This window comes from Fusarium poae, chromosome 1, assembly GCF_019609905.1.
Source record: "Fusarium poae strain DAOMC 252244 chromosome 1, whole genome shotgun sequence".
Taxonomy (NCBI): Eukaryota; Fungi; Ascomycota; class Sordariomycetes; order Hypocreales; family Nectriaceae; genus Fusarium; species Fusarium poae.
In genome coordinates this window covers 8,216,764-8,239,238 of record NC_058399.1, presented here as the reverse complement: position 1 = coordinate 8,239,238, position 22,475 = coordinate 8,216,764, and the positions used below count along the sequence as shown (strand labels likewise).

General features: G+C 48.3%; 8 protein-coding genes across 8 annotated transcripts; 6 read left to right on the top strand and 2 right to left on the bottom strand.

The window, feature by feature from the left end:
* Window positions 1–1,173: 1,173 nt before the first annotated feature.
* FPOAC1_002692 (uncharacterized protein) lies at window positions 1,174–2,660 on the top strand (the record flags this gene model as incomplete). The annotated part of the gene is made up of 4 exons (XM_044847268.1): window positions 1,174–1,359; window positions 1,409–1,536; window positions 1,593–2,040; window positions 2,088–2,660. 4 exons carry the CDS (start codon window positions 1,174–1,176, stop codon window positions 2,658–2,660), a joined length of 1,335 nt encoding a protein of 444 aa, XP_044713184.1.
* A 706-nt stretch (window positions 2,661–3,366) lies between these two features.
* Window positions 3,367–4,850, top strand: FPOAC1_002691 (uncharacterized protein; the record flags this gene model as incomplete). Its single annotated transcript, XM_044847267.1, has 2 exons — window positions 3,367–4,571; window positions 4,631–4,850. 2 exons carry the CDS (start codon window positions 3,367–3,369, stop codon window positions 4,848–4,850), a joined length of 1,425 nt encoding a protein of 474 aa, XP_044713183.1.
* Window positions 4,851–5,843: 993 nt separating this feature from the next.
* On the top strand, window positions 5,844–7,377 carry DOT1 (Nucleosomal histone H3-Lys79 methylase; the record flags this gene model as incomplete). Its single annotated transcript, XM_044847266.1, has 2 exons — window positions 5,844–6,397; window positions 6,450–7,377. 2 exons carry the CDS (start codon window positions 5,844–5,846, stop codon window positions 7,375–7,377), a joined length of 1,482 nt encoding a protein of 493 aa, XP_044713182.1.
* Window positions 7,378–7,580: 203 nt separating this feature from the next.
* ATG16 (autophagy protein 16, interacts with Atg12p-Atg5p) lies at window positions 7,581–8,324 on the bottom strand (the record flags this gene model as incomplete). The annotated part of the gene is made up of 3 exons (XM_044847265.1): window positions 7,581–7,754; window positions 7,803–8,140; window positions 8,240–8,324. 3 exons carry the CDS (start codon window positions 8,322–8,324, stop codon window positions 7,581–7,583), a joined length of 597 nt encoding a protein of 198 aa, XP_044713181.1.
* Window positions 8,325–8,735: 411 nt separating this feature from the next.
* On the top strand, window positions 8,736–11,531 carry FPOAC1_002688 (uncharacterized protein; the record flags this gene model as incomplete). The annotated part of the gene is made up of 6 exons (XM_044847264.1): window positions 8,736–8,880; window positions 8,972–9,236; window positions 9,287–9,783; window positions 9,831–11,073; window positions 11,145–11,226; window positions 11,280–11,531. 6 exons carry the CDS (start codon window positions 8,736–8,738, stop codon window positions 11,529–11,531), a joined length of 2,484 nt encoding a protein of 827 aa, XP_044713180.1.
* Window positions 11,532–14,691: 3,160 nt separating this feature from the next.
* On the top strand, window positions 14,692–16,593 carry FPOAC1_002687 (uncharacterized protein; the record flags this gene model as incomplete). The annotated part of the gene is made up of 3 exons (XM_044847263.1): window positions 14,692–15,770; window positions 15,824–15,920; window positions 15,976–16,593. 3 exons carry the CDS (start codon window positions 14,692–14,694, stop codon window positions 16,591–16,593), a joined length of 1,794 nt encoding a protein of 597 aa, XP_044713179.1.
* An 872-nt stretch (window positions 16,594–17,465) lies between these two features.
* On the top strand, window positions 17,466–19,227 carry FPOAC1_002686 (uncharacterized protein; the record flags this gene model as incomplete). Its single annotated transcript, XM_044847262.1, has 2 exons — window positions 17,466–17,597; window positions 17,659–19,227. 2 exons carry the CDS (start codon window positions 17,466–17,468, stop codon window positions 19,225–19,227), a joined length of 1,701 nt encoding a protein of 566 aa, XP_044713178.1.
* A 446-nt stretch (window positions 19,228–19,673) lies between these two features.
* FPOAC1_002685 (uncharacterized protein) lies at window positions 19,674–22,403 on the bottom strand (the record flags this gene model as incomplete). The annotated part of the gene is made up of 3 exons (XM_044847261.1): window positions 19,674–20,171; window positions 20,225–22,165; window positions 22,218–22,403. 3 exons carry the CDS (start codon window positions 22,401–22,403, stop codon window positions 19,674–19,676), a joined length of 2,625 nt encoding a protein of 874 aa, XP_044713177.1.
* Window positions 22,404–22,475: the final 72 nt, after the last annotated feature.

Here is a 22,475-nt window from a genome sequence, read left to right as displayed (position 1 = left end):
GGCATGAACACGTCGTATCGCTCCCGGGTATCACGATGAGTTTTCAGGATTCGTCATTCTGGTAGGATCATGTAGCTTGGTGTCCTCCACTAAACTTGATCAACTTGGACATCGAGATGTTCTCGTCAAATTCTCCTCGTCGAGATCAGCGATGACCATCGATTGTCTTCGAAACCTTGGAGAGTTTCTGTAACTTCCAAGTTTTCTATCTGCATGGCTTGATCCACGCTGTCATTGAGTTCTAACTAGATTGATGCCTTACCCTACAATATAACAGTCCCCCACTCTCATCTTATTGTAGGTATTCAAGACACATCGTACACGTTGTACACGTTTTGCAGTGTCTTACCACCGGGTCGGATCTGGTCCCTCGCATCTGGAACTCTAACAGTGGCTGAGCTGAGCCTCTCAACCCCAAAATCTCTTCCGCTTCCGCTTCCGAATCCACGAATTATGATGAGTTATTTATGCAGAGCTTCCTATTTGCCAATATTCATGGGCCGAAACTTGTCCAAAGGGGCTTCCCCGTCTCTGTATGGCTGAGTTGAGTCTCTCTCTCTCCACCATCTGATCTAGAACTTACTACATAGAGTGACATGTCAACTGCGGAAAGAGAAATCATCACATTTTGTCCCTGACTTGTCTCGCTTGTCTTAGACAAACGCTCGGCACTTTCTCCACGATTTCGGCAGCTAAGGAGAAGCCGTACATCCCCGGTGGATTCTTGTTTGCTTTTGCTGGGATTTTCCCCTGCCATGAAACAGGGCGGCCCGTTCACCTTTCCCTGTTGGGGATGAAGCCATCTGAGAGATCCTTCTGGCTGGCTTATTTTATTTGCTTTTACCAGTAGGTACAAAAGTAAAACTTTTTTTTTTTCGCGGATGGAGTCGATGTGAGGGAGAGACCTGTGGGAGGTTGGACTAAGAAACAATTGGAGCTCTGGCTCCTATTCGACTAATGTCAGAGTGTTCTTTTCTTTCGTTGAAGCTGAACCTCAAAAGAAAAACGAGGAAAAGGAAAGAATGGGAAAGGGAACTAAAGCCAAACGCACAATCTCAGTGGCGGGTTGGGTTGCTGGTCATATATCACAGAGTTCCCATCCATTCCCGAGGATCTGGTTCTGATCTTCAACTAACTTAGACGTTCATTGCCTTGTGTTACAGGTCGTTCAGTATGGAGCCCAGGACATCTCTTGCAGGAAATGCCGGAGAAATGGCAGATCTCAGGTCTTACAACATCGAGGCCTTTACGTTGCTTGGCGTCGCCATGTTGGTCACAGCCTTGAGATGTGGTGTGCGTATCAGCACGGTTGGATGCAAAAACCTCTGGGCAGATGACTATCTCGTCATCTTGGCTGCTGTAAGTCTGCAAGGCTTATCAGTCTCCTGATATATACTGACCGTGTCAGGGTATCTATGCTATAGAGACAGGTTTGGCATATTCAGTTGGCAACGTTGCCTTTGGGCTGGCCAACAACTCCATCACGGACGAGCGACGGGCTTCTTTACAGCCAGACGATCCCGAGTACCAGATTCGGTATGCCACTTCTGTGTAGACATTGGTGTATAAAGATACTAACAGCCTTTTTCTAGTGTACTGGGCTCCAAGATTCAACTCGCTCTGTGGGCAACCTATTCCTCTCTTCTATGGATCCTCAAGGCATCCATGTGTACCTTCTACTACCGCTTAACAAAGGACCTTGAAGGATATCGAACCCGTGTCATGATCGGCTTTGGCTTGATCATTACATCTTTCGTGGTTGTCCAGATGAATCTGCTTCTCAGCTGCAGCCCTTTCAGCCAGTGGTGGCAGATCTTCCCAGACCCTGGTGCCTTCTGCCACGCTGCCATTTCACCCAGTCTGATATGGACAGGTCTTTCTTTCAACCTCATCACAGACTTTTACCTTATCATGATCCCCATGCCCATGCTTTGGAAGGCTGCTATGCCTTGGCCTCAAAAAGCCGGTCTCATTACGCTCTTTAGCTGCGGTTTGTTTGTTACCATGGCTGCTGTCCTTCGAGTTGTACTCCTCGTCTCCGTAAGTATACCGCATGTCCTTTATTGCAATTATCTAACCGTACAAAGGACCCTCTCAATGGACCTCAGCTTGCTGCTTCTTGGGCAGTTCGCGAGACTTTTGTGGCTATAATGACTACGAACATCCCTATGTTGTTTCCGAGCTTCAAGAGATGGGCCGTTCCCATTGTTGAAAGAGCTGGTTCATCACTAAGTCTCAACCGTTCTCCTTTGAGCACCATCACTGACTCAAGGTTCTCTGGAGCTTTGTCTCTGGACGTTTGGAAACGGAGAACACGAGAAACATTTCGCTTTTCAACCAGTGGTCCTACTTCACCAACCATCAGAAAGAGCGATATCACAGTAGGCTTCCCTTACGCTATGTGGGATTCGCCCGTGACAACGCCTGAGAAATCAAAGACCAGATCTTCCATTATTATCCAGCCTCTTGCTTGTCATCCTGTTCGTACCATGGTTTGTGTCGAAGCAGTTCGCGCAGATCAACGGCTAAGCACTACGAGCGAAACAAGTGAGGCTTCCACGGTATCTTGGGCAGAAACATTGGTCAACTCTCCTCGACCACAGAGATCCGAAACTGTTCTTCCGCGTGTCCACCAAGATGGATACAGCAAATTTTTCTAACGCCTTTGTAATGAGCATCGATAATTTCTTTTGTATTCTTGTATGATGGATGGTACGACAAAGACAACGACGCCTTTTCACCGATTTACACGATACACGAATTGATGTTAATAAAAATAGATAAAAAGATATAGATCTGCATATGGGTCGGGCATTGGGTCTCTTGGGTTTGTTTGACTATGAGTTATCTCGGAGTGTTCTTGGGGTGTATTGGACGGCCGGTCATGTTTCAACCAACAAACTATTACTTAGTCATTCACTGTATTTATATTTATAGAAAAACAAAGAGTTTCGTCTGTCGTCCGAGGTAGTATAAAGATTCTTTTCACGTCGCTTCTTCTTTGATGAAATTAAATGGTGCCGAATCCGATGCTGAATACACGAGTCTTGATGGTGAGTCTTTGTTATTCCTATACACTGGTGATTCTTGTTCTCGAGCATAGGCATTTATTCCTGGGCTCGAGGCCATGAAAGAATACAGAAAAGAACCCGTTTATTGTTCAAAGCCAGGCTTTTGTCCGATTCAGAGTGCAGTGGGTATGTATTCGAGTATCAAAGGACCTTATCACAAAGAACCGTCAAGGCTTCTCCTTGATCATTCAATACATAAGAGGTTTAACATTTCTTGTGAAGCTATCTATACAAACACAAACTTCAAACACAATTAGTTCAAAAAACAAAATCAACCCACTAAAAACAATATACCATGGTTTCCACACGCTCTAGAAGAAAAGCTGCAGCTCCTGTTCCAACCGGTCCCAGTTCGCCAACCACTCCCGCAAGGCCAGAGTCACCCTTGCAGACACCAGAACCAGCTCTGCCACTCAGGAGGGAGCGGAGCAGGAATGTTGACGACAGTCCAGTTCCGCTGAAACGCAGGAAAAAAACCACAGCGCCACTGGAGACTTCTCGAACTCGAACTCGGCTGTCCAAGCCAGATTCAGAATCGGATCCCAATTCTCTTCATCCTCAAAGCTTTGCTGGTCCAGATGCAGCGATTATCGAAGAAAACGAATCCGAAAACGAGCAACACCCCGTCTATGTCCATGTTCATAAACTGTTCAGACATGACGCTGTAGCGGAAAATGTGTCTGATGTCGATCAACACACAGGACTCGAATACTTCCAGGCCTTTCCTCACGACCCACGATCAACGCTTTGCGTCGAGCACTTCCTTTCTCTTGCAGAAAAGTGGTACTGGAATCGGAAACCCACAGTGCATTCTCAGCTGGTGGCTATTCCCAGAGACACGACGACTGGGCCTGACTTTTCAAATTTAGCTCTGCCTGTCTGTGAAGAAACATGGACTATCAAGGATCTCCAAAGCTTCAAAGACGAACTAAGTGAAAAGATCGCAAACACCAAGTCAGCATATATCAGAGAGTACCACCGAGTAGCACACCTTACTGGATGTAAGCCCAGATGCGAGATTTTTGACGCATCAGCTTTTGCTTACTGTTCTATGTGCGCTCAGTCTCCGGGCTTTCGACCTCCTGCCGACGGTATTCACGACACTTTTTGGGATATGCAATCCTCTGAAGACTTCATGGCCAATGATGACAGGATGATCCGTGAGACGCCTGAAGAATGCAAAAGTCCCATTCCGATTATACCTCAAGGAGTCGATTTGGGGAGTCCTCACATCAGATGCGAGCACGAAACTTCTGTTACGATTCTAGGAACCGATAAGAAGAGTTCTTACACCGAATGCGAGGATTGTGGTCACAAGCGAGAGGTCAGCTTGAATCGACCTAGTACAAGAAAGTATGCTATCGAAGTAGGAGGTGTTAGATTTCCTGTCAAAGTTGCTCCAGCAAATCGCATGACAATGAACAGCAGGGTCATGCATATAGATGTCGGTGGGATTCACATTGTTGTCGACCACTGCAAAGCGCCCCTGATCAGGTTTCAGTAAGTTCAAAAGATGATGTTTTGTCTGGTTACGCAAGTACTAACTGTCTTTTGTTTAGGTCAACTAATTTCTCCCAAGCTCATGAAAAGGACGGTTTCGGTTTTCATGATCAAGGCGAAATCGAAGCGTTTGGCATGCCAGGGCCAGAAGACGTGTACTTGAGAACAGGCGCTTTTAACCCGACTTTTTGCAGTCGTTCTTTTGAGAATTGTGCCTGCGCCTCATTGTATGGAAATGATGTGATCACGGACTATGAGATTGCAGGAGATGATTGGTAAACGGCATGAGCAACGACAAAGACATGCTTCTCACACACGTGAAGCATTTAGATTATGCCACTACAAAAGGTAAGTACACATAAGTAAGTAACCTAGGCTATACCTAGACTGTACTGCGGCAAAAAAGAGAAGATCATTTCCCATTTACTGTCTTATTCTAGGCATCGAAACCACTAACTAATGTGAGATGCGACTACAAAATCCTGCTTTTTTATCATGATAGCCTTAGGGTAACCAGCTGCGGCTGAAAGGGAGAGCTTCCACGTGCCCGATGTGACCCACCTTGGAAAATTTAGACCAGTCAAAACCCTTCTTCCAAGGCAAACAAATTCAGGGCAGCAGGCATCTTTTATCTATAACAGCGGGGGGCCAATTGCCTAGCGGCCTCCGCCAGACCCGAGTTCAGGGGACCAAGAGATGGAACCTACCTTCCATAGTACCTTAGTAGGCTGGACCTCCTGCAGCGTGCATGCCCTGGCCCCTGCCCCCCATAATCATATCCCAACTCATGGAAGGCAGCTGATGTAACTCCACTCGTTGAGAAAAAAAGGCAGCCATTCAGCCATCATTTCGTGGTGGATTCATCTGCACCTATTAGCCAACTTCGCCTCGAAACTTGGACTCTGCCTCTCCATTACTCTCTGTAGTACTAATCTTTTGTGCCACGATGCTATACTGAACGAAGAAGACTCAGTCACGAGAACAACCACAACTTCGCTACCCAACTTCGCCTACTCTTCTGGAAACTGCCAACTTCGCTTCTCACCTTCCTTTCTCTTCTTTCTTATTATTACTCTGTACCCTCTTCTTAATCTACCCTTTCCAGTCCCACTCGTTGCGCGACATTGCCGACGCCCCCGAGTTACGACACGCACGCCACCGCGAACCCCTCCATCCCTGACACAATCCCAAGGCTGACCCCGTCTTTGCACCTTACGATACCTTGACTTTCATTCACCAGGACTACCTAGCCAAACCTGCTAATATTACACAATGCGTCTGTTCGGTGGAAAGAACAACAAGTTCAAGGTCGACCCTCCCAAAATCAGGATCGAAAAGGTTGTCGTCGACCGACCTGCCCAAAAGCCGAAACCCAAACCGAATCCTGCCCTCAGCGGCTCAGCGTCGCGCTCCTCATCTTCTCACCGTCCTTCCCCAAAACCTCTGGCACGTCAAGCTAGTCACTCGCCGTACCCCTCCTCATCCGATGAGAAGCGCCTGGAACGTAAGCGCAAGGCCCCCTCTGTGTCGCGTAAATCACCGGCGAGCGACCGTATCGAGTTCGACAAAGACAGCGATGGCGAAGACGACGGATGGATGACACTCGATACAAAAAGACAGCGAAAAGGCACAGAAGATAGTGGTTTCGTCGACCCCAACCGGAAGTTGAGGAGCGTAAGAGCCTTTGAAGAGCGCATGGACAGCAAAAGGTTCATTCATGCCGTGGATGTAGCATCGCTTGAGCACAAATGCGTACCCGTGATGGGCGCTCAAAAGGACGAGGTCGCTATTAGACTACAATACCCCAGCTTACAACCCCGTGAAAAGTGAGTTCACTTGGTTATTCATGCCCGGAATATTGAGCTGATATTATTACAGATACGAGCTAGTATGGGGAAAAGACAAAATCGACGCCGTTGAAGCAAGCATCAAGGTAGTCCGCCATGTAGCCGAGACATACCTCACCGAAGAGGAAGCCGAACCCTTCACGAATCCAAACGGAGGCATCATTCGAAGGTTGGAAAAGGCTTCCAACAGAAACATTCAGGATTTGATGGGTTTCAAGGCCGCTTTGCGCGAGTACAACGAGAAGCTTCGTGCCCTAGTTGAAGACGGCGTAATTGCCAAGAATCTCGACAAAATGCATGAGCTCCCTCAACATCTTGTGGCGTTCATCCTTGATCAGATCTATGACCGGACAGTGGCTCTCAAGGTAGAACTTCTCTCCAAATACGAGAACGGAACCGACTATGTCTATGGCGAACTTCTACACCCATTCATCTCCAAGGTTTTGGTAGAGCAAACTCGAATGACCTCTGGTCAGGTCTTTGTCGATTTGGGCTCGGGTGTCGGAAACGTGGTTTTGCAAGCCGCCCTTGAGATTGGCTGTGAAAGCTGGGGCTGTGAAATGATGGAGAATGCTTGCAATCTGGCCGAAGAACAGAAGAAGGAGTTTGATGCGCGTTGTATGCTGTGGGGAGTCCGACCAGGCAAGGTGCATCTCGAACGAGGTGATTTCCGCAAGAACGCGCCCATCCACGAGGCACTCAAACGTGCGGACGTAGTCCTCGTCAACAACAAGGCCTTCACATCGCAGCTTAACGATGACCTGGTTCGAATGTTTCTCGATCTCAAGTCTGGCTGCAAGGTAGTGTCACTCAAATCCTTTGTCGCCGAGAAGAGCAACAACCACAACATCAACGACGTTGGTAGCACCATCCTGGAGGTGGAAGAATGTATATACCCTGAGGGTTATGTGAGCTGGACTAATGCAGGAGGATCGTACTTCATTTCGACGCGAAAGTAGACTATAGAGCTTCGTCAGCATACAGTGGAAGAGTACGTTGTAAGAAGATTGGGTTGGAAGATGGACATTATCAGCGATGGGTATGAGGGGGTATGTTCGGACTCACAGGATACTCCATATAGTACTTTGTTTTTCGTGATATCGAGCGTTGTTCCTTAGTCTGAACTTTGACTGCTTGTTGTTATTGCCCGATGGATACTTGATCATCGTCCCTTTTCGAAGAGAGGCTCGTTGGCAAGATTCATAGCGTCTGCTTCCTGTGCCATCCTCTTCATCCATCGGTCGACGAGCTCTTTGTTTTCTTTTTTGACCTTGTCTCTTTCCTTCTCGGCCATGGACATTTGTAGATTCAGTGCAATCATTTCATCTTGGACTTGCTAGAGTCGCTGTGAGTATAGAACTGACATTCGGGATGCAATACGCACCTCAATGAATTTGCGTTTTTCCCTTAGCTCATACTCTCTGTCTTTAAGTCTAGTGGTAAGACTGTTTTTGTCGGCTGTGAGGTCTCTTATCGATCTTGTGTTCGTCTTGTGTTTGGATCGTAACTGCATCAATTCTTCCTCACTTGCACGCAACCGTTTCTCGGTGACACCTTTCGATCGAAGAGCTTCAGCGAGGTCTTGTTTCAGCTGTGCGACACCTGGATCGTTTGTCGATGGCTCGGCGGGTCGCGCAGTCGTCTTTCCGTTCGTTGTGACCAGAGTTTCTAGTCCGTTTTTTTCAGCCTCGAGAGCAGATATGCGATCTGCCATCTGCGAGCCTTGAGATCGTTGTTAGACTTATACAAGGTGTCATCGTCCCTCACAGGATGATGTCGCATAATGAGGGAGGGGTTTAGGTGGGGTGGATTTATACGAACATGTTTGAACGAGCTCCATGTTGACGGGGTTATTGAGCTCAGCATCTTTGATGCCTGAAAGGTACTGGTCGCGCCAGTTAGGCATTGTGAAGAGTCAAGGTTCTGGATGAAGTAATGGAGAATATTAGTGTTGGTGGGATGAATGAGATTGAAATATAAGAGAATGAATGACTTGCACCGCTCATTTGATAAAGGCTGCCATGTGAGATGATGCAACTTACCAACCAGCCGCCAAAAGAAACCTAAAATTAGCGGGACAGGGAGCTACCCGACCGCTAATCCAAGCCGGAGAATAGCCGTCAGGTATCATGGACGCCTAGCAACCTCCACTTACGTCGGACGGTATGATGCAGCCAGCACCCAAGCTCCCTGCTCTCATACATTGATTGTACTTGTTGTAGTGCACACAGCTGAAGCATTATCTTCGGCTATAAGCACATTTGTTCATCACAACCACTTAAAAAAAGGTTTGATAACAACATGAGATAATCGCGAGATGGATACGCTTCACGCGAGAGCCGATTGGGAAAGTGTCGGGGACAGGTGGTTCCGCAAAACACAGCAGTATACAGCTGTATTCGACCAAGATCTCGACTTGGATAATTATATCGTTGCTGGAGCTCCATATGCAGGAGCGTTAGGTGAGTGGTTATGCTACAAAGACACAGCATATCTCAGTTTATTATGAACTGCTTACTTCTCATGATGAGTTAAAGCTGACCAACCTCTTAGCACTGTGGCGCGACGATACAAAGCTCCTAGCATACCAACCGGGGCGGTCTGCAAAACCAGCAATTGATATTTACAGTCTTGCTGGAAAGAAGTTGCGCAGCATTCCTTGGGACAATGGCACCATCAAAGGACTCGGATGGTCCGAGGACGAGACTTTACTAGTCGTTACTGCTGATGGTAATGTGCGTTGTTATGATTTACAAGGCGAATTCACACAGTTCTCTCTCGGCCATGGCGCCGACAACTATAGTGTTGAGTCGTGCCGGTATGTCTGCCAGCTGCTCTCGTGCCGAATCTATTGCTTACAAGATACAGCTTCTACGACCATGGCATGGTAGCACTCCTGGGAAATAACACTCTTATAACAGTCTCATCCTATACCGAGCCCCGACCTAAGGCTCTTGCACAGATACCAGAAGGGGAAATCGACGCATGGTCAATCATCTCACCAAACTACACGCTATCCAGGTCTGTTGAGGTGTTACTCGGTGTCGGCAAGACAGTCTACGTCGTTGATGCCACGGATTGCGAAGATCGCTTTCTCGATATTGGTCCCTTCAGTCATATCAGCGTCTCACCCGATGGGCGCTACGTAAACCTCTATGCTATGAATGGCAAGGCCCATGTTATCTCGAGTGATTTCCAGGAGCGATTGTTTGAACACGACTCGAAGTCACAGACGCCCCCTCTATATGTCGAATGGTGTGGTTCGGACGCTCTTATTGCTTGGGAGGATGAAGTGCACATTATTGGGCCAGGCGATTCTTCATCATCATATATCTACGACAGCACACGAGTGCATGTCGTTTCCGGTATGTACCTTTGTCTTGTTCATGTATCACTAATTAACACCTTGCAGAGCACGATGGTGCCCGCTTAATTACGAATGACTTTTGCGAGTTCTTGGAGAGAGTTCCACGAGACACTCTTGAAGTTTTTGGACAGTCCTCAGATTCGTCTCCGGCCTCAATTTTGCTTGATGCCGTGGGCCAGCTTGAACTCCAGTCTCCAAAAGCTGATGATTACATCCAATTAATTAGACCCAACCTCACAGGAGCTGTGGACACTTGTGTCAACGCGGCTGGACGCGAGTTTGATACGCACTGGCAGAAACGTCTGCTCAAGGCCGCCTCGTTTGGGAAGTCTGTACTTGATATCTACAACAGCGACGAATTTGTTGACATGTGCGAGACTTTGCGTGTACTGAACGCTGTCAGATATTACGAGGTTGGGATGCCTCTATCATTTGAGCAGTACCATCGCTTGACACCAGAGGCTCTTATTCGACGATTGCTCAACCGACACGAGTATCTTCTCGCCTTAAAGATTGCAGGGTATCTCAAGCTACCCACGGATCGTATCTATGTACACTGGGCGTCGAGCAAGGTTCGCGTGGGAGGCGAGGACGACGACACCATATGCCGCTTAATCGTGGAGAGACTGTCCGGCAAGCCTGGAATATCATTTGAAGAGATTGCACGTGCAGCATATCAAGAAGGAAAAGGACGACTTGCAACGGAACTTCTTAATCATGAGCCTCGCGGTGGTAAACAAGTTCCGCTCCTTCTTAGCATGGAGGAGGGTGAGCTTGCTCTTGACAAGGCGGTCGAAAGTGGCGACACAGACCTCATCCTATCAGTTCTGTTACAACTAAGGAAAAAACTTCCTCTTGCTGCATTCTTCAGGGTCATCAACGCGCGACCTGCGGCAACGGCCCTGGTAGAAGCTTTGGCTATGGAGGAAGGTGACAACACGCTGCTCAAAGACCTTTACTACCAAGACGACCGACGAACAGATGGTGCCAATGTCTTTATTCGGGAATCACTCAAGCAGCCTGATGCTCGCACATCATCCGACAAGTTGACTCTGGCAGCAAAACTATTGGCTGATTCAAAGGAGTCCTCATTCGAGGTTCATGCCTTGAAGGAGGCCACCACTTTGCTTCGTATGCAGGAGGCTTTTGACCGGGATCTGACAGATACGTTTACGGGACTAAGCGTCAACGAAACCATGTTTAAGCTTATTCGACTGGGCTATCACGGGCGGGCTAAGAAGATCCAAAGCGAGTTCAAGGTTCCCGAGAAAGTGGCGTGGTGGATTCGGTAAGTGGACCTTTTCCAAGAGCTCTATGGTACCGGGCTATTTTCATCAACGACTAACCTTGTTCCTGCAGATTACGAGCACTAGTAGCCAGGCGAGACTGGAACGAGATTGAGGAGATCTCCAAGACGAGGAGAAGCCCCATTGGTTGGGAGGTGAGTTACTACATAGATCCATAAGAGACTCGGTCGGTCCTGACAGAACATAGCCCTTCTTCAACCTCACTCTACAAGCAGGTAACCCCAGGGTAGCATCAGTATTTGTACCCAAATGCACAGGAATCGAAGCTGGTGAGACGATCACTATGTACGAGAAGTGCGGGATGCGTGTAAAGGCAGCGCAAGAAGCCGTGAGACTCAAGGATAGCGAGTCGTGGGCGAGGCTTCTTGAGGATGCAGGAAAGGGGTCGCAGGAGGGAAGAGAGATTGAGCGGCTAGGGCAGTCGGCCTTCAAGAAGTAGAGTTAGGTAGGCATACCCGATGGGGAGTAATTTCTTAAAGGCATATATAGCTTGTCGTTTTCACCGCAGTTTCACAATAAGCACATAGTTAGACTTATTATAGCCATGATGTCCATCTCTTATTACAATTAAACAAACAATGATTCGAACCGAAATGAGTTTGACGCCTTACACTTGTGTCAGTGGCTGCATGGTTGACGTTACCTAGTTAAATGTATGTAGAAAGGGCTTCCAAGTCTTCTGAACCGTTTCTTGAGGCGTCAAAGTTGACCCTTTGAATAGGTATAGTACTGTACAGCCCTAACCAACCCTGGTCAAAAAGACAGACTGGAATGCAAAAAAAGTCTGCAGCCGTTTCATAATGAACCTTCGCGTGATGGGATGAACTGATCTCGTGACGTGAAGAGTCATGTCTCCGTTTAAGGTGTCTCATGACAGTCTAGGATGGAGTTTTGGAAGTGGGACGATGGGCATCAATCCCAGAGTTTCACGTGAGTTTAGATAACGTTATGATCGGGAAGTCCCGAAACACGCTTGTTTTGTAGTGACAAAAAAGAAACGGCAGATGATTTATGCTTTTGGTGGTGGTGGCATGACAGCTGAGCTGAGGGTGCAGAATTACAGTGCAGAATGGGAGGGTAGGATGATGATATCATGGGGGTTACATTATGGTTCCGATGTGGGGGATGACCTCGGTAGTAGAGCTGGGGAACTGGCAAGTTTGAGGTGATACAGATACGATTGTCCATGTATTGTATCACAAACTCGGAGACTTTCGCTTTTTGTTGCTGGAGATTTTCATTGTGAGACTCGAGAGAAAATCTTGACATTAGCTTCGCAGTAAATGCAAACCCTTCCCCTATTCTTTTCGCTCTTTGCTACTTATTCTGTGATTATTTTTGTCTGCCATTGTTAGCTCAAGCCCTCTTTGCCTCTTTGGGCTATGGTCAGAAAGTCTCGAAGCATCTGGTGGTGGCGGTTCTGTTAGCATAATCGTTATCTAAGTACCTACTAAGGTATTGTACGACAAATGTACTCTAGCAGCAAACATATTTATCAAAGCTCCAGGTGTAAGTTGAGTTTAAGCCGCAGCCGGCGGGACTTTCGAAGAGCGAAAAAAAACGGTTAATGAAAATTCTCCTTTACTTGTTTTCTAGAAGTAGACGAGAGGCGTCTGAGTTGCAGTGAAGCGTTTCTGATGAACAAAGTGGATGGTTACCAAGACGTCAGAGAAGGTCAGGAATAGGGGGAGAAAGCTGTGAATAACAGTCTCTCGTATGTGAAGATATGGTCATAGAAGTAACATCAATGCTGTGGCGTCTTGAATGGTATCTCTAATGTCGGGATGAAAGTCATGTCACACGGAAGTAGGCTTTCTGCAAGAAGGGATCAGGATCTGCACTCCATTTCCGATAATGGACCCTGCTTTTCATTCTTGCCAAGACGCTTTGCCTTATCCAATGTTGAGAGGAGAGTTAGAGTTAATCGGACAGTAGAGTAGGATAGGGACAGAACAACTCTAGAACGGACAGGCCGAATCACGTTTGATTGCGGAATTGATCACTTGGCTGTATGCAGTGTACTGCGTGATCTTGATGGTATCTCCATGAACCACTAGGTCGTCCAGTTAAAACCCTTGTTATTGCACCAGTTAGTTGCATAGGTAGTCAATTCTTGATTGTCCACTAGTAATGAGACTAATAAATAAATGCACAGTACTGAGGTAAGGTAAACATGGAAGTCAATGTTGGGCACGAGTTATGGATACTGCTAGGTATAGAGTGGATTTGTTGACATCGGGGATTAATTCCTCTTGAAACAGAATTACAAGGCTGTAATGTCAATTCACAATTCCCTGCCTTTTTCTTTGTAAAAAATTCCCAACATCATTACGTCGTTTCCTTGGCTTTTTTAATGTTCCTTGGACCTCTTTCTGGTCGTTGCGTCTGTCATTGCAGGGGTTTTGAGCGTCCCCTCTTTCTTTAGGAGCAGTCCATGGATTCCGAACTAAGAGACTGCCGCTAGAACTAATCGAGTCGATCATCCCCTGTCAGCAGCTTTAGAACCCCTGTTTACGCCCCCGGCCCCGAGCGATGCCGCCACAGCCCACTGTACAGTTTAGGTGTCTGCTGTTGGTACTGTCACTGTTAATGTTACTGTCCACCAAGGAAAAAGGTAATGAACTCATCAAGACAGCCCAACCTCCAACTTTGGTCCAGGTCCAGGTCTAGGTCTAGTTCCATTCAAAGTCCCTTATTTTTCTTCTCTATTAAATCTTTTCTCTTTTAACATCGTTCCTCCTCTTCAATTGTTTGTTTCTCTTTCCTGTTCTTGCTTTCCCGTCGTCCAATGTCGGAGTCTGCGTCGGAATAGAAACTCTCCCTCCATCCCGTGTCCACCTCTTTATTTTGTCCTTGTCTCTGACGGAACGAACCATCGCCCCCCAGTCTAGAACCGATCTGCGAGACAAGACCGACAGAAAAAGACAAGCAGGACAAACAATTCAATTTTCCAACAATTTATTCGTATACATAAACGAGACCCTTTCCATTTCCCTTGCCGCCTTTGTAAGCGAATCGGTAACCTGAGTAATATCACCAACTCTTGCATACTCCTCCTCCTCCTCTTCCTTCGTATATTCCCTACGTCAGTCGTCACTCGGGTTGTTCCTCATATAACCGTTCCCGTCGTATCGTCCGGATACGTTACTATTATAACGTCAACAACAAGCAACTGTCTCTGTATCTGTTTCTGTCTCAGCCAAGGTTTCAGTGACCTGGCCGTCTTCAGCCAAAAAAGAACAAGACAAATACATACAGCAAAGACAACAAGAAACAAGGCTGACCCTTCAATCAATCGATCAAAGCAAGGGCTAGATTGAAATTAAGCTTCGCCTCTCTCTGCTCTACAGTGCCATTGCGCCGCCTTTTGCTTCTCCCTTTCTTGGAAGTACTTCGCCTTGGAACTGTCTGCTCAAATACCCATTGTATCTCCATTCGCAAATTCCTCCCCTCTCTCTTGCTTTCTTGCTTGAAAGCTGTACCCTTGCAATCGGCAACCACCTAAAACAGGGTCCCTGCTCTTTCTGACCTGCTTGTTACTTCCTTTTTTCACTCTTGTCTTTTTGGGTGCCTGCTTCGGTTTTATCCCTCCCCCAATCATGTTTACCCAACCAGTTGTTTCAACGCCCACGGGGCCTTCGCAGTCTTCGTCCACTTCGACTTCGAGACCCAGTCGTCTTAGAGGTCTCAGTTACTTGCGCAACTATACACAAAACCATATTCTTTCCCGCGACAGCCATCATAACTCTTCGTCAGGCTCTGGACCTGGCACCGGAACAGCGAGCGCACGCAGCACGTCCCCCAACCGACACGGCTCTAGCCTCACGCGATCTCTCAGCCATTCGCCTACTACGAGTGGACCATCCACCACTGGAGCCCAGAACCAAAACACCAACCACTTGACCCTCGTCAGTTCAACACCCGATCCCGTGAGGAATTTGGCATCAGCGATCACCACAACTCCGATACCTGCGCTGCCGCCTACTTCTGTCCCTGCTCCTGCTCCTGTCGCCACCAACTCTCCTTACGCATCTTCTACTGCGCCTGCTTCTGGCCCTTTGGCTTCTTCCGACGTCGACGACCCCACCAACCCTGCGCCTGAATCCTCGACCGCAGCAGCGGATATTCAGACCGCAACCGCCGACATGAACCAAGATCAGCCTACCACGAGGTCGCGGTCCGGCACCACGGGCGAAGGGGGAACATCCACCCCTGAGACTACCCCGTCAATTCGATTCTCAGCATACTACGACCCGCGATCTACACGCCCGTCCCTGACATTTCCCCCCATCTCCAGGACATTGCCTACGGGGTCCGAAAAGATTCGCGTTGGGCGCTATTCGGAGCGCGACAGCCACTCCATGTCTAACATGCCTGGTAATCAGCCGTCAGCCGCCCCCGTTGGTTTCAAGAGTAAAGTAGTCAGTCGCCGACACTGCGAGTTCTGGTACGAGGATGGAAAATGGTACATCAAGGACGTTAAAAGTTCTTCCGGCACGTTTTTGAACCATATTCGTCTGAGCCCACCTTCGCAAGAAAGCAAAGCTTTCCCGGTCAACGATGGCGACATTGTGCAGCTCGGAATTGACTTCAAGGGGGGAGAAGAAATGATCTTTCGATGCGTCAAGATGCGCCTCGAGCTGAACCGCGGTTGGCAAAACAAGCTCAACACTTTTAAGTAAGCCTAGTCTACCTTTTCCTGGAAGTTCCAAATGCTGACATATTTACTAGCATGGCTGCGCATAAGAGGTTGCAGACGATGGCTTCCAGTGGAGCAGCAGCCGGTACTAACTCTCAAGACTGCTCTATCTGCTTGAGCTCTATTGCCGTAAGCTCATTAAATACCAGCTGTCCTCGTTGGTTTTGCTAACAATTACTCATAGCCCTGTCAATCTCTATTTGTGGCACCTTGTTCGCACACATGGCATTTCAAGTGTGTGAGATCACTACTCAACTCTCCCCAGTACCCCATTTTCATCTGCCCCAACTGTCGTGCTGGAGCCGACTTGGAAGCTGATGTCGATGAGCTGGCCGAAGAGTGGCAACAAATGAAGAACGAAGCTGAGGCAGAAGCCTCAACACCAGCACAGATCGACACCGAGCCGGAAACAGAACCAGAACCAGAGCCAGCCGTCCCTGGAGCTAGTTCAGGAACATCGACACCCGAGCGATCAAATACTGTTGACAGCGATCACATGGATATCACCGTCAGCATTACGCCCGAAACACCTCAACGAAACGAAGTTAACCATGCCATCTCCGAGCCATTACCTATCAGAGCGGTCTCAGGTGCGCGAAGATCAAACCAGCTCGGTGATAGTCGAACGCCATCTCCTCCAGGCGGTAACGAGGGACCAATTACCCCACGAAATAATGTTGGACCTTGGGTTTTTGACGGCAGCGCCGGCAGTACAGTGAGCGCCACAGAAGGCGAAATGACCAGCATAGACGCCGCAGCACAACCGGACGCAAATGAGAACAACACGACAGTTCGTCAATGAAAAAAAGTCCATCAACCGAAGATGCTCGTGTATGGGCGGGGCTCAGCCGGTAACTGGTAAATAAGACGGCGCTTAGCAATATGTTTATACGTCATGGCGTTCTGTTCGGTTGTCCTGGCTCTCATGGCAGGAAGGCGTTGACGGATTCTTTATATATAAATTACTACCTGCAGTAGTAGGAGACAGGGTGGAGCACGACTACGCATATTTTGTACAGCGTTCTTATGTTATTTTGATCGAGCGAGATCTGAAAGAGAATTAGATATAGGGTCGTGTTTGAAGCAAAGGTCTCATACCGCATAGGATACAGTTGGCCAACAAGGGCCTATGGGTGGGAGTTAATGGAAAGACATGCCTATCATAAACCACAGTGTTGAAACTGAATTGAACATCATTTGAATGCTTAACCTAATGCAGTTGGTCCCGGGGATTCATGTCATGATCAAAATCATGAAAGCAAGAGAATGTCGCTAGACGCTGGATTTTCACTTCGAATTTATTGTCATGCTCACAATTTTTACCCGAACACTAAATTCCGAAACTGTTTGTGATAGTTTATGGGTACTAGAGTCTCCTGATATTGCAATAAGAGGTAGGTACTCAATGATATCAGCATTGTTTTTACACTACCGTCTTTGCCTAGATTGTCTTGTATAGAAGACATTATGTCATCATAACCCGCCGTTTACGGCACCGAGATGATCCGGCCTAATCGCCGAGTGCGGGCGGACAGGCCGGGGTGCGTACTAAATTTCGAGGGCCGTTAGTCAGTCGCAAACTTGTTTGCCAGTGACGATACCTTTAAGCATTTGTTTGTATTTGTTAGAAATTGGCAATTCCCATTTCTGTTCAAAAGCAGGCGCATATTTAAAATGCTTCGCCAATTCAGCGCTGGCCTGCCTACAAAGGCCCGGGCTTCATGCTCAAAGGTCTTGGGTCAGGCTGCCAAGTTCTCGCTGGCGCGGAGGTCTATGGCTACTGTTAAGGTAAAGGGTATTGAAAAGGTAATTTATAACAATAATTTGGCACTGATTTATACGGAATGGTCTCGCTAATAGATAATAGGACCCTACAGACCTTGACAAGGTCACGACACTTCCCAATGGTCTACGAGTTGCGTCAGAAGCCCTCCCCGGATCATTCGCTGGTGTGGGTGTGTATATCGAGGGCGGTTCACGATTCGAAAACGACTCTCTGCGCGGTGTATCCCATATCATGGACCGACTCGCTTTCAAGTCCACATCGAAGCGCTCCGCAGACGATATGCTTGAACAAGTTGAAGCTTTAGGCGGAAACATCCAGTGTGCTTCGTCGCGAGAGAGCATGATGTACCAAGCCGCTACCTTCAACAACGCCGTCCCTCAAACCATTGAACTCCTCGCCGAGACGATCCGTGACCCCCAGATAACCGACTTGGAAGTTGCCGAGCAGATCGAGACAGCACGATATGAGATCCGCGAGATCTGGAGCAAGCCTGAACTTATTCTGCCCGAGCTAGTTCACACTGCTGCGTTCAAGGATAACACCCTCGGAAACCCGCTGCTGTGCCCGGAGGATAGGCTGGGTGCTATCAACAGAAACACTGTCTTGGCGTACCGAGATCTCTTCTATCGACCCGAGAGAATGGTCGTGGCATATGCTGGTGTTGAGCACGGCGAGGCTGTCAAGCTGACAGAAAAGTTCTTTGGCGATATGCAAAAGGGCGCACAGCAGACCACAGAGACAACTGGTTCCGAGACTAGCGAAAGCGAACTATCAGATAGCGAAGCTAGCGCATCGTCAGTCTCTTCATCACCGCAGTCATCCTCCGGGCTTCTTTCACGGTTTTTCAAGAACACCCCTTCCGCTTCTCAGAACCTCGACAATCTCCCCTCTCAAGCCGATATTGTACGCCCCTCCAAATATACAGGCGGTTTCTCCTGGCTCCCCGCTCAACCACCTAACCTGAGCGGTCTCCCTACTTTCACACATATCCACCTCGCCTTCGAAGGTCTCCCTGTCTCTTCGGACGATATCTACGCCCTTGCCACACTCCAGACTCTCCTCGGTGGTGGTGGTTCTTTCTCTGCTGGTGGACCTGGTAAAGGCATGTACTCTCGCCTATACACCAATGTCCTGAACCAGCACGGTTGGGTCGAGTCCTGCATGGCCTTCAACCACTCCTACACTGACTCCGGCCTCTTCGGCATCTCAGCAAGCTGCTTGCCCGGACGAACAGCTGCCATGCTCGACGTCATGTGCCAAGAGCTCCGTGCCCTTACTCTGACGACAGGCTTCTCACGTCTGCAAGAGACCGAGGTTGCACGCGCAAAGAACCAACTGCGATCCAGCCTCCTTATGAACCTCGAGAGCCGTATGGTTGAGCTCGAGGATCTCGGCCGCTCAATCCAGGTCCACGGCCGCAAGATTCCCGTCAAGGATATGTGCCGTCGTATCGAGAACCTAACAGTGGATGACCTCCGTCGTGTGGCCACTATGATCGTTGGCGGTCATGTGAAAAACCCTGGCGGTGGAAGCGGTGCTCCTACCGTGGTTCTGCAGGAGGCCCAGGCATACGGTGTCAGCAGCCACACAATGAGCTGGGACCAGATTCAAGATCGCATCGACAGCTGGAAGCTTGGCAGCTTGTCGTAGATTTGACGTGCTATTGTACCAAAATATGATGTTGTTGGTCACTTGTATGACGTCCTCCGTGAAGAGGAGGTGTATAATAGAGTGGGATATCTTGTAAAGCATATACCGGACATTGGGATGTAGCATTATGAGGAGTAGAAAGACTATGATGGTCGGGAAAATATGTATTATATGAGCCCACACGATTTCTCCCCTAGACTCAAAATTAACGTATACCAGTATAAAGCAGACAAATGAAGAATTCTAAAGAAGAAAAGACTACGTTGATGTATATTATCCTGTATGTTAAGTCTCGCTATCACTGAACTCCAAACTATGTTGTGCCCATTCTGGGTATGAATTTGCGCCGTCTTCGTAATACGCCGTAAGCCCTGTTGCGTATATGAAATCATACAATTTCTAATGCCGTGTAAAATCAATCATAAAATCTGTTCAAATCCCTCAAATCAAAGTTTGGACCGCACAGCCTCGAGGCGGTATTTGACGTCCTTAAGGGCCTTGTTGGTAGGTTTCCAGTCATCGAATTGCTTCAGTAGCTCATCTGCTTCGGCACTCAATTCAGTACGGACAAAGTCCTCTTCCAACAATCCACGCATAATCCAGGGTAAGACGTATGGGTTCTGCGATGTCAATGGTCCTCCGCGCGGGGAGATAGTACATGGTGCTGGTGGAGGACCAGCAGGTGCTGTTTCGAGAGCATGCGCAATGGCAAGATCGTATACCGCGTCATCGTAGTAGAGGCGAGAATGGCCGGCACCTGAGTAAAGTGAGCCAGCAAGAGGGACGGATAGCTCGCGAACCAAGCCATGGTCCGAAACACCAAGGTTGCGAAGTTTGAGAGCGAAGCCAACCAGATGAGCAATAAAATCAGGGGCATGGACACGCCCGTCGATAAAGACAGCTCGGTAGATGTAAGGATGGTTTGCAGGGGAGTAGACAGCAGACTGCATATGTTAGCTATTTGATATAAAAGATATGAACAGTGGCCAAGACTTACCTCCATTGGTACGAGCTGATCGTCAATGCTACCAATGAATGTGACACGGGCCCCGTAGTCTACTACGCGCTTCAGGGCATTCTCAAAACGCTTTGAGTTATCACTCTCTGCGTTCCCAAAGTCCCACAACTCAGCAGCAGAACCCATGAGTAAACTGGACTTGTAGTCAGGGAAAGGCCCCAGTGCAACTCCGGCCATGGCACAAACACCGACTTTGGCGTTGGTGATGATGCCGAGATCAATTAGCTTCTCGAGCAACATGATACTCACGGGAACTCCTTGCGAGTGACATGCAATCAGAACAAAATCAGCGTTGCGAATATGATCAATCCAGTTAAGCATGAGCTTCCATAGATTGTCTACGCGATCTTGAATCTTTCCTTCTCCCTCGAGGGCAACCTTTTCGATCTCGCAATCACCACAGCCATGAGACTCAGCCCATCTTCGGATTCCCTCAGCTCCAAGAGCGGCAAAGCGCAGGGATGTACCTGTGGGTTGCCCAATCATGGGGCGAAGATATGTTGCGGGAAATAGTCCATGCACACCGATTGCAATGGCCTTTTTGATATTTGGAGGCTTGTCCACTCGGAAGACATGGTTGGGAGGGGCTTGTTGTGTGCGAAGCAGGAATTGCGTCAATTGCTTCACAATGGATGGGTTGTCCTTCATACGGTAAGTGCTGGAAAAAGATGGAAGTAGGAGGTTGGCAGAGTGTTTGGTAGATGTTTCTGACTCGGCGATGGATTGATCGGAAGAAGCAATCTTGGCCGAAGTCTTATCGATATCTTGAGTAGGAGTCGCTGTCCTGGTTGGGGTTGATGCTCCAGATACTGGGGGCGATGATGTGTGATCCAAATCCATCGACTGAGGCCTAACGCGCTTGTTCTTCTTCATCCACCTGGACTTGACAGATGCTGGTTTGTCCTTGACTTTCAGGTCTTCTATTTTGCTGTCCTTGGTTGGCGATACATCGCATTCTGCCATGGGTTGAGGATGGGCCTCTGACCCATCGCCCATTACCGCTACTTCTCCAGATTCAGGCAAAGGATGGGTTTCTTTTGTTTTTGGCGATTCCTTGGACCAAAAGGCCCATGTCGAACCGCTCTTGGGAGGTGGCTCATTTTGATGAGAGGGCGGCTCAGAGTTCTTCATGACAACGTCTTCTGAGGGAGGTTCAGTGTCTGTTTGTGGTTGTTGAATGTCTGGCTTATCCTCTGGAGCTTTAACAGGTTCAACCGAAGGATACCAGTATCGAAACCAAGAAGTAGGTCGTGGGTCTTGATCGTTTTTAGGAGAGGTCATCTGCTCTGAAGGCTCTACTTGAGCAGGTGGAGTGACGGGCCGAGGAGTGTCGGCTTCTTTTGTAGCCTCAATCTCGATCATTGACTGAGTGCCTGTATCAAGTGTTGGAGTCGCCTGGGTCTCCGTGAAAGGCGTTCTAGACCACCATCCTAGCCATCCTGATGAAGTTGGCGGTTGCTGACCCTCGTTCTGAGATGCAGATTCTGCGGGTCGCATGTCGGCCTGAGATTTAGACTGGGCATCACCGGTCTCAGATTCTTGCGGTTCATGCGTTGTTGTTTCTGCGGTCCCTGCGTTTTTTGGTGTCGATGTCTTTTGGCTTTCTGTGATTTGGGTGGGCTCTCTGGACACTCCAACATCTGGCTTGATCTGACTTTGCGATTCGTTCTGCATATGCTCTTCGGTCATTGTAGCATCAGACTTGTTTTGTTTAATCTTCGGCATTGTTTTAATCGTCCCCGTCGTACTTAGGATACTGGCATCATCGCTATCGTTTCTCTTCGCCTCGTATCGACCTAGATCGGGGGCTTTATTGGATTTTACTGTTCCTCCAAGTATATTTTCTTTCGCGACTGAGGTGGATGCCGAGGCTTTCGGAGCTCGTGGCCATGAGCCGTACCAACTTCTTGGTCTTTGTACCTGCATGTCTTGTTAGACCTCGGGAGGGTCAGGGAAAGCCAAGAGATCCTACGTCTTTGCTACTTCTGCGGTCTATGGATCGAGAATAACTCATGGTCTGCTGTCTCGATGGCACCTTTTGGTTGTTGCCTTGGTCTGTTTCTGTCGCGGGTGTCGCCTTTGACGCCTGTGATTGTGACGTAGGGGTCTGTATTGTTGAGGCGCTTACCAGGGTCTTCGCGTCGTCCTTCGTAGTCATTTCGGCCGGGCTCAACCGTGCCTTTTTTCTAGGAAACATGTCAAGTACCGTCTCTTCACAATTCCATCGAGA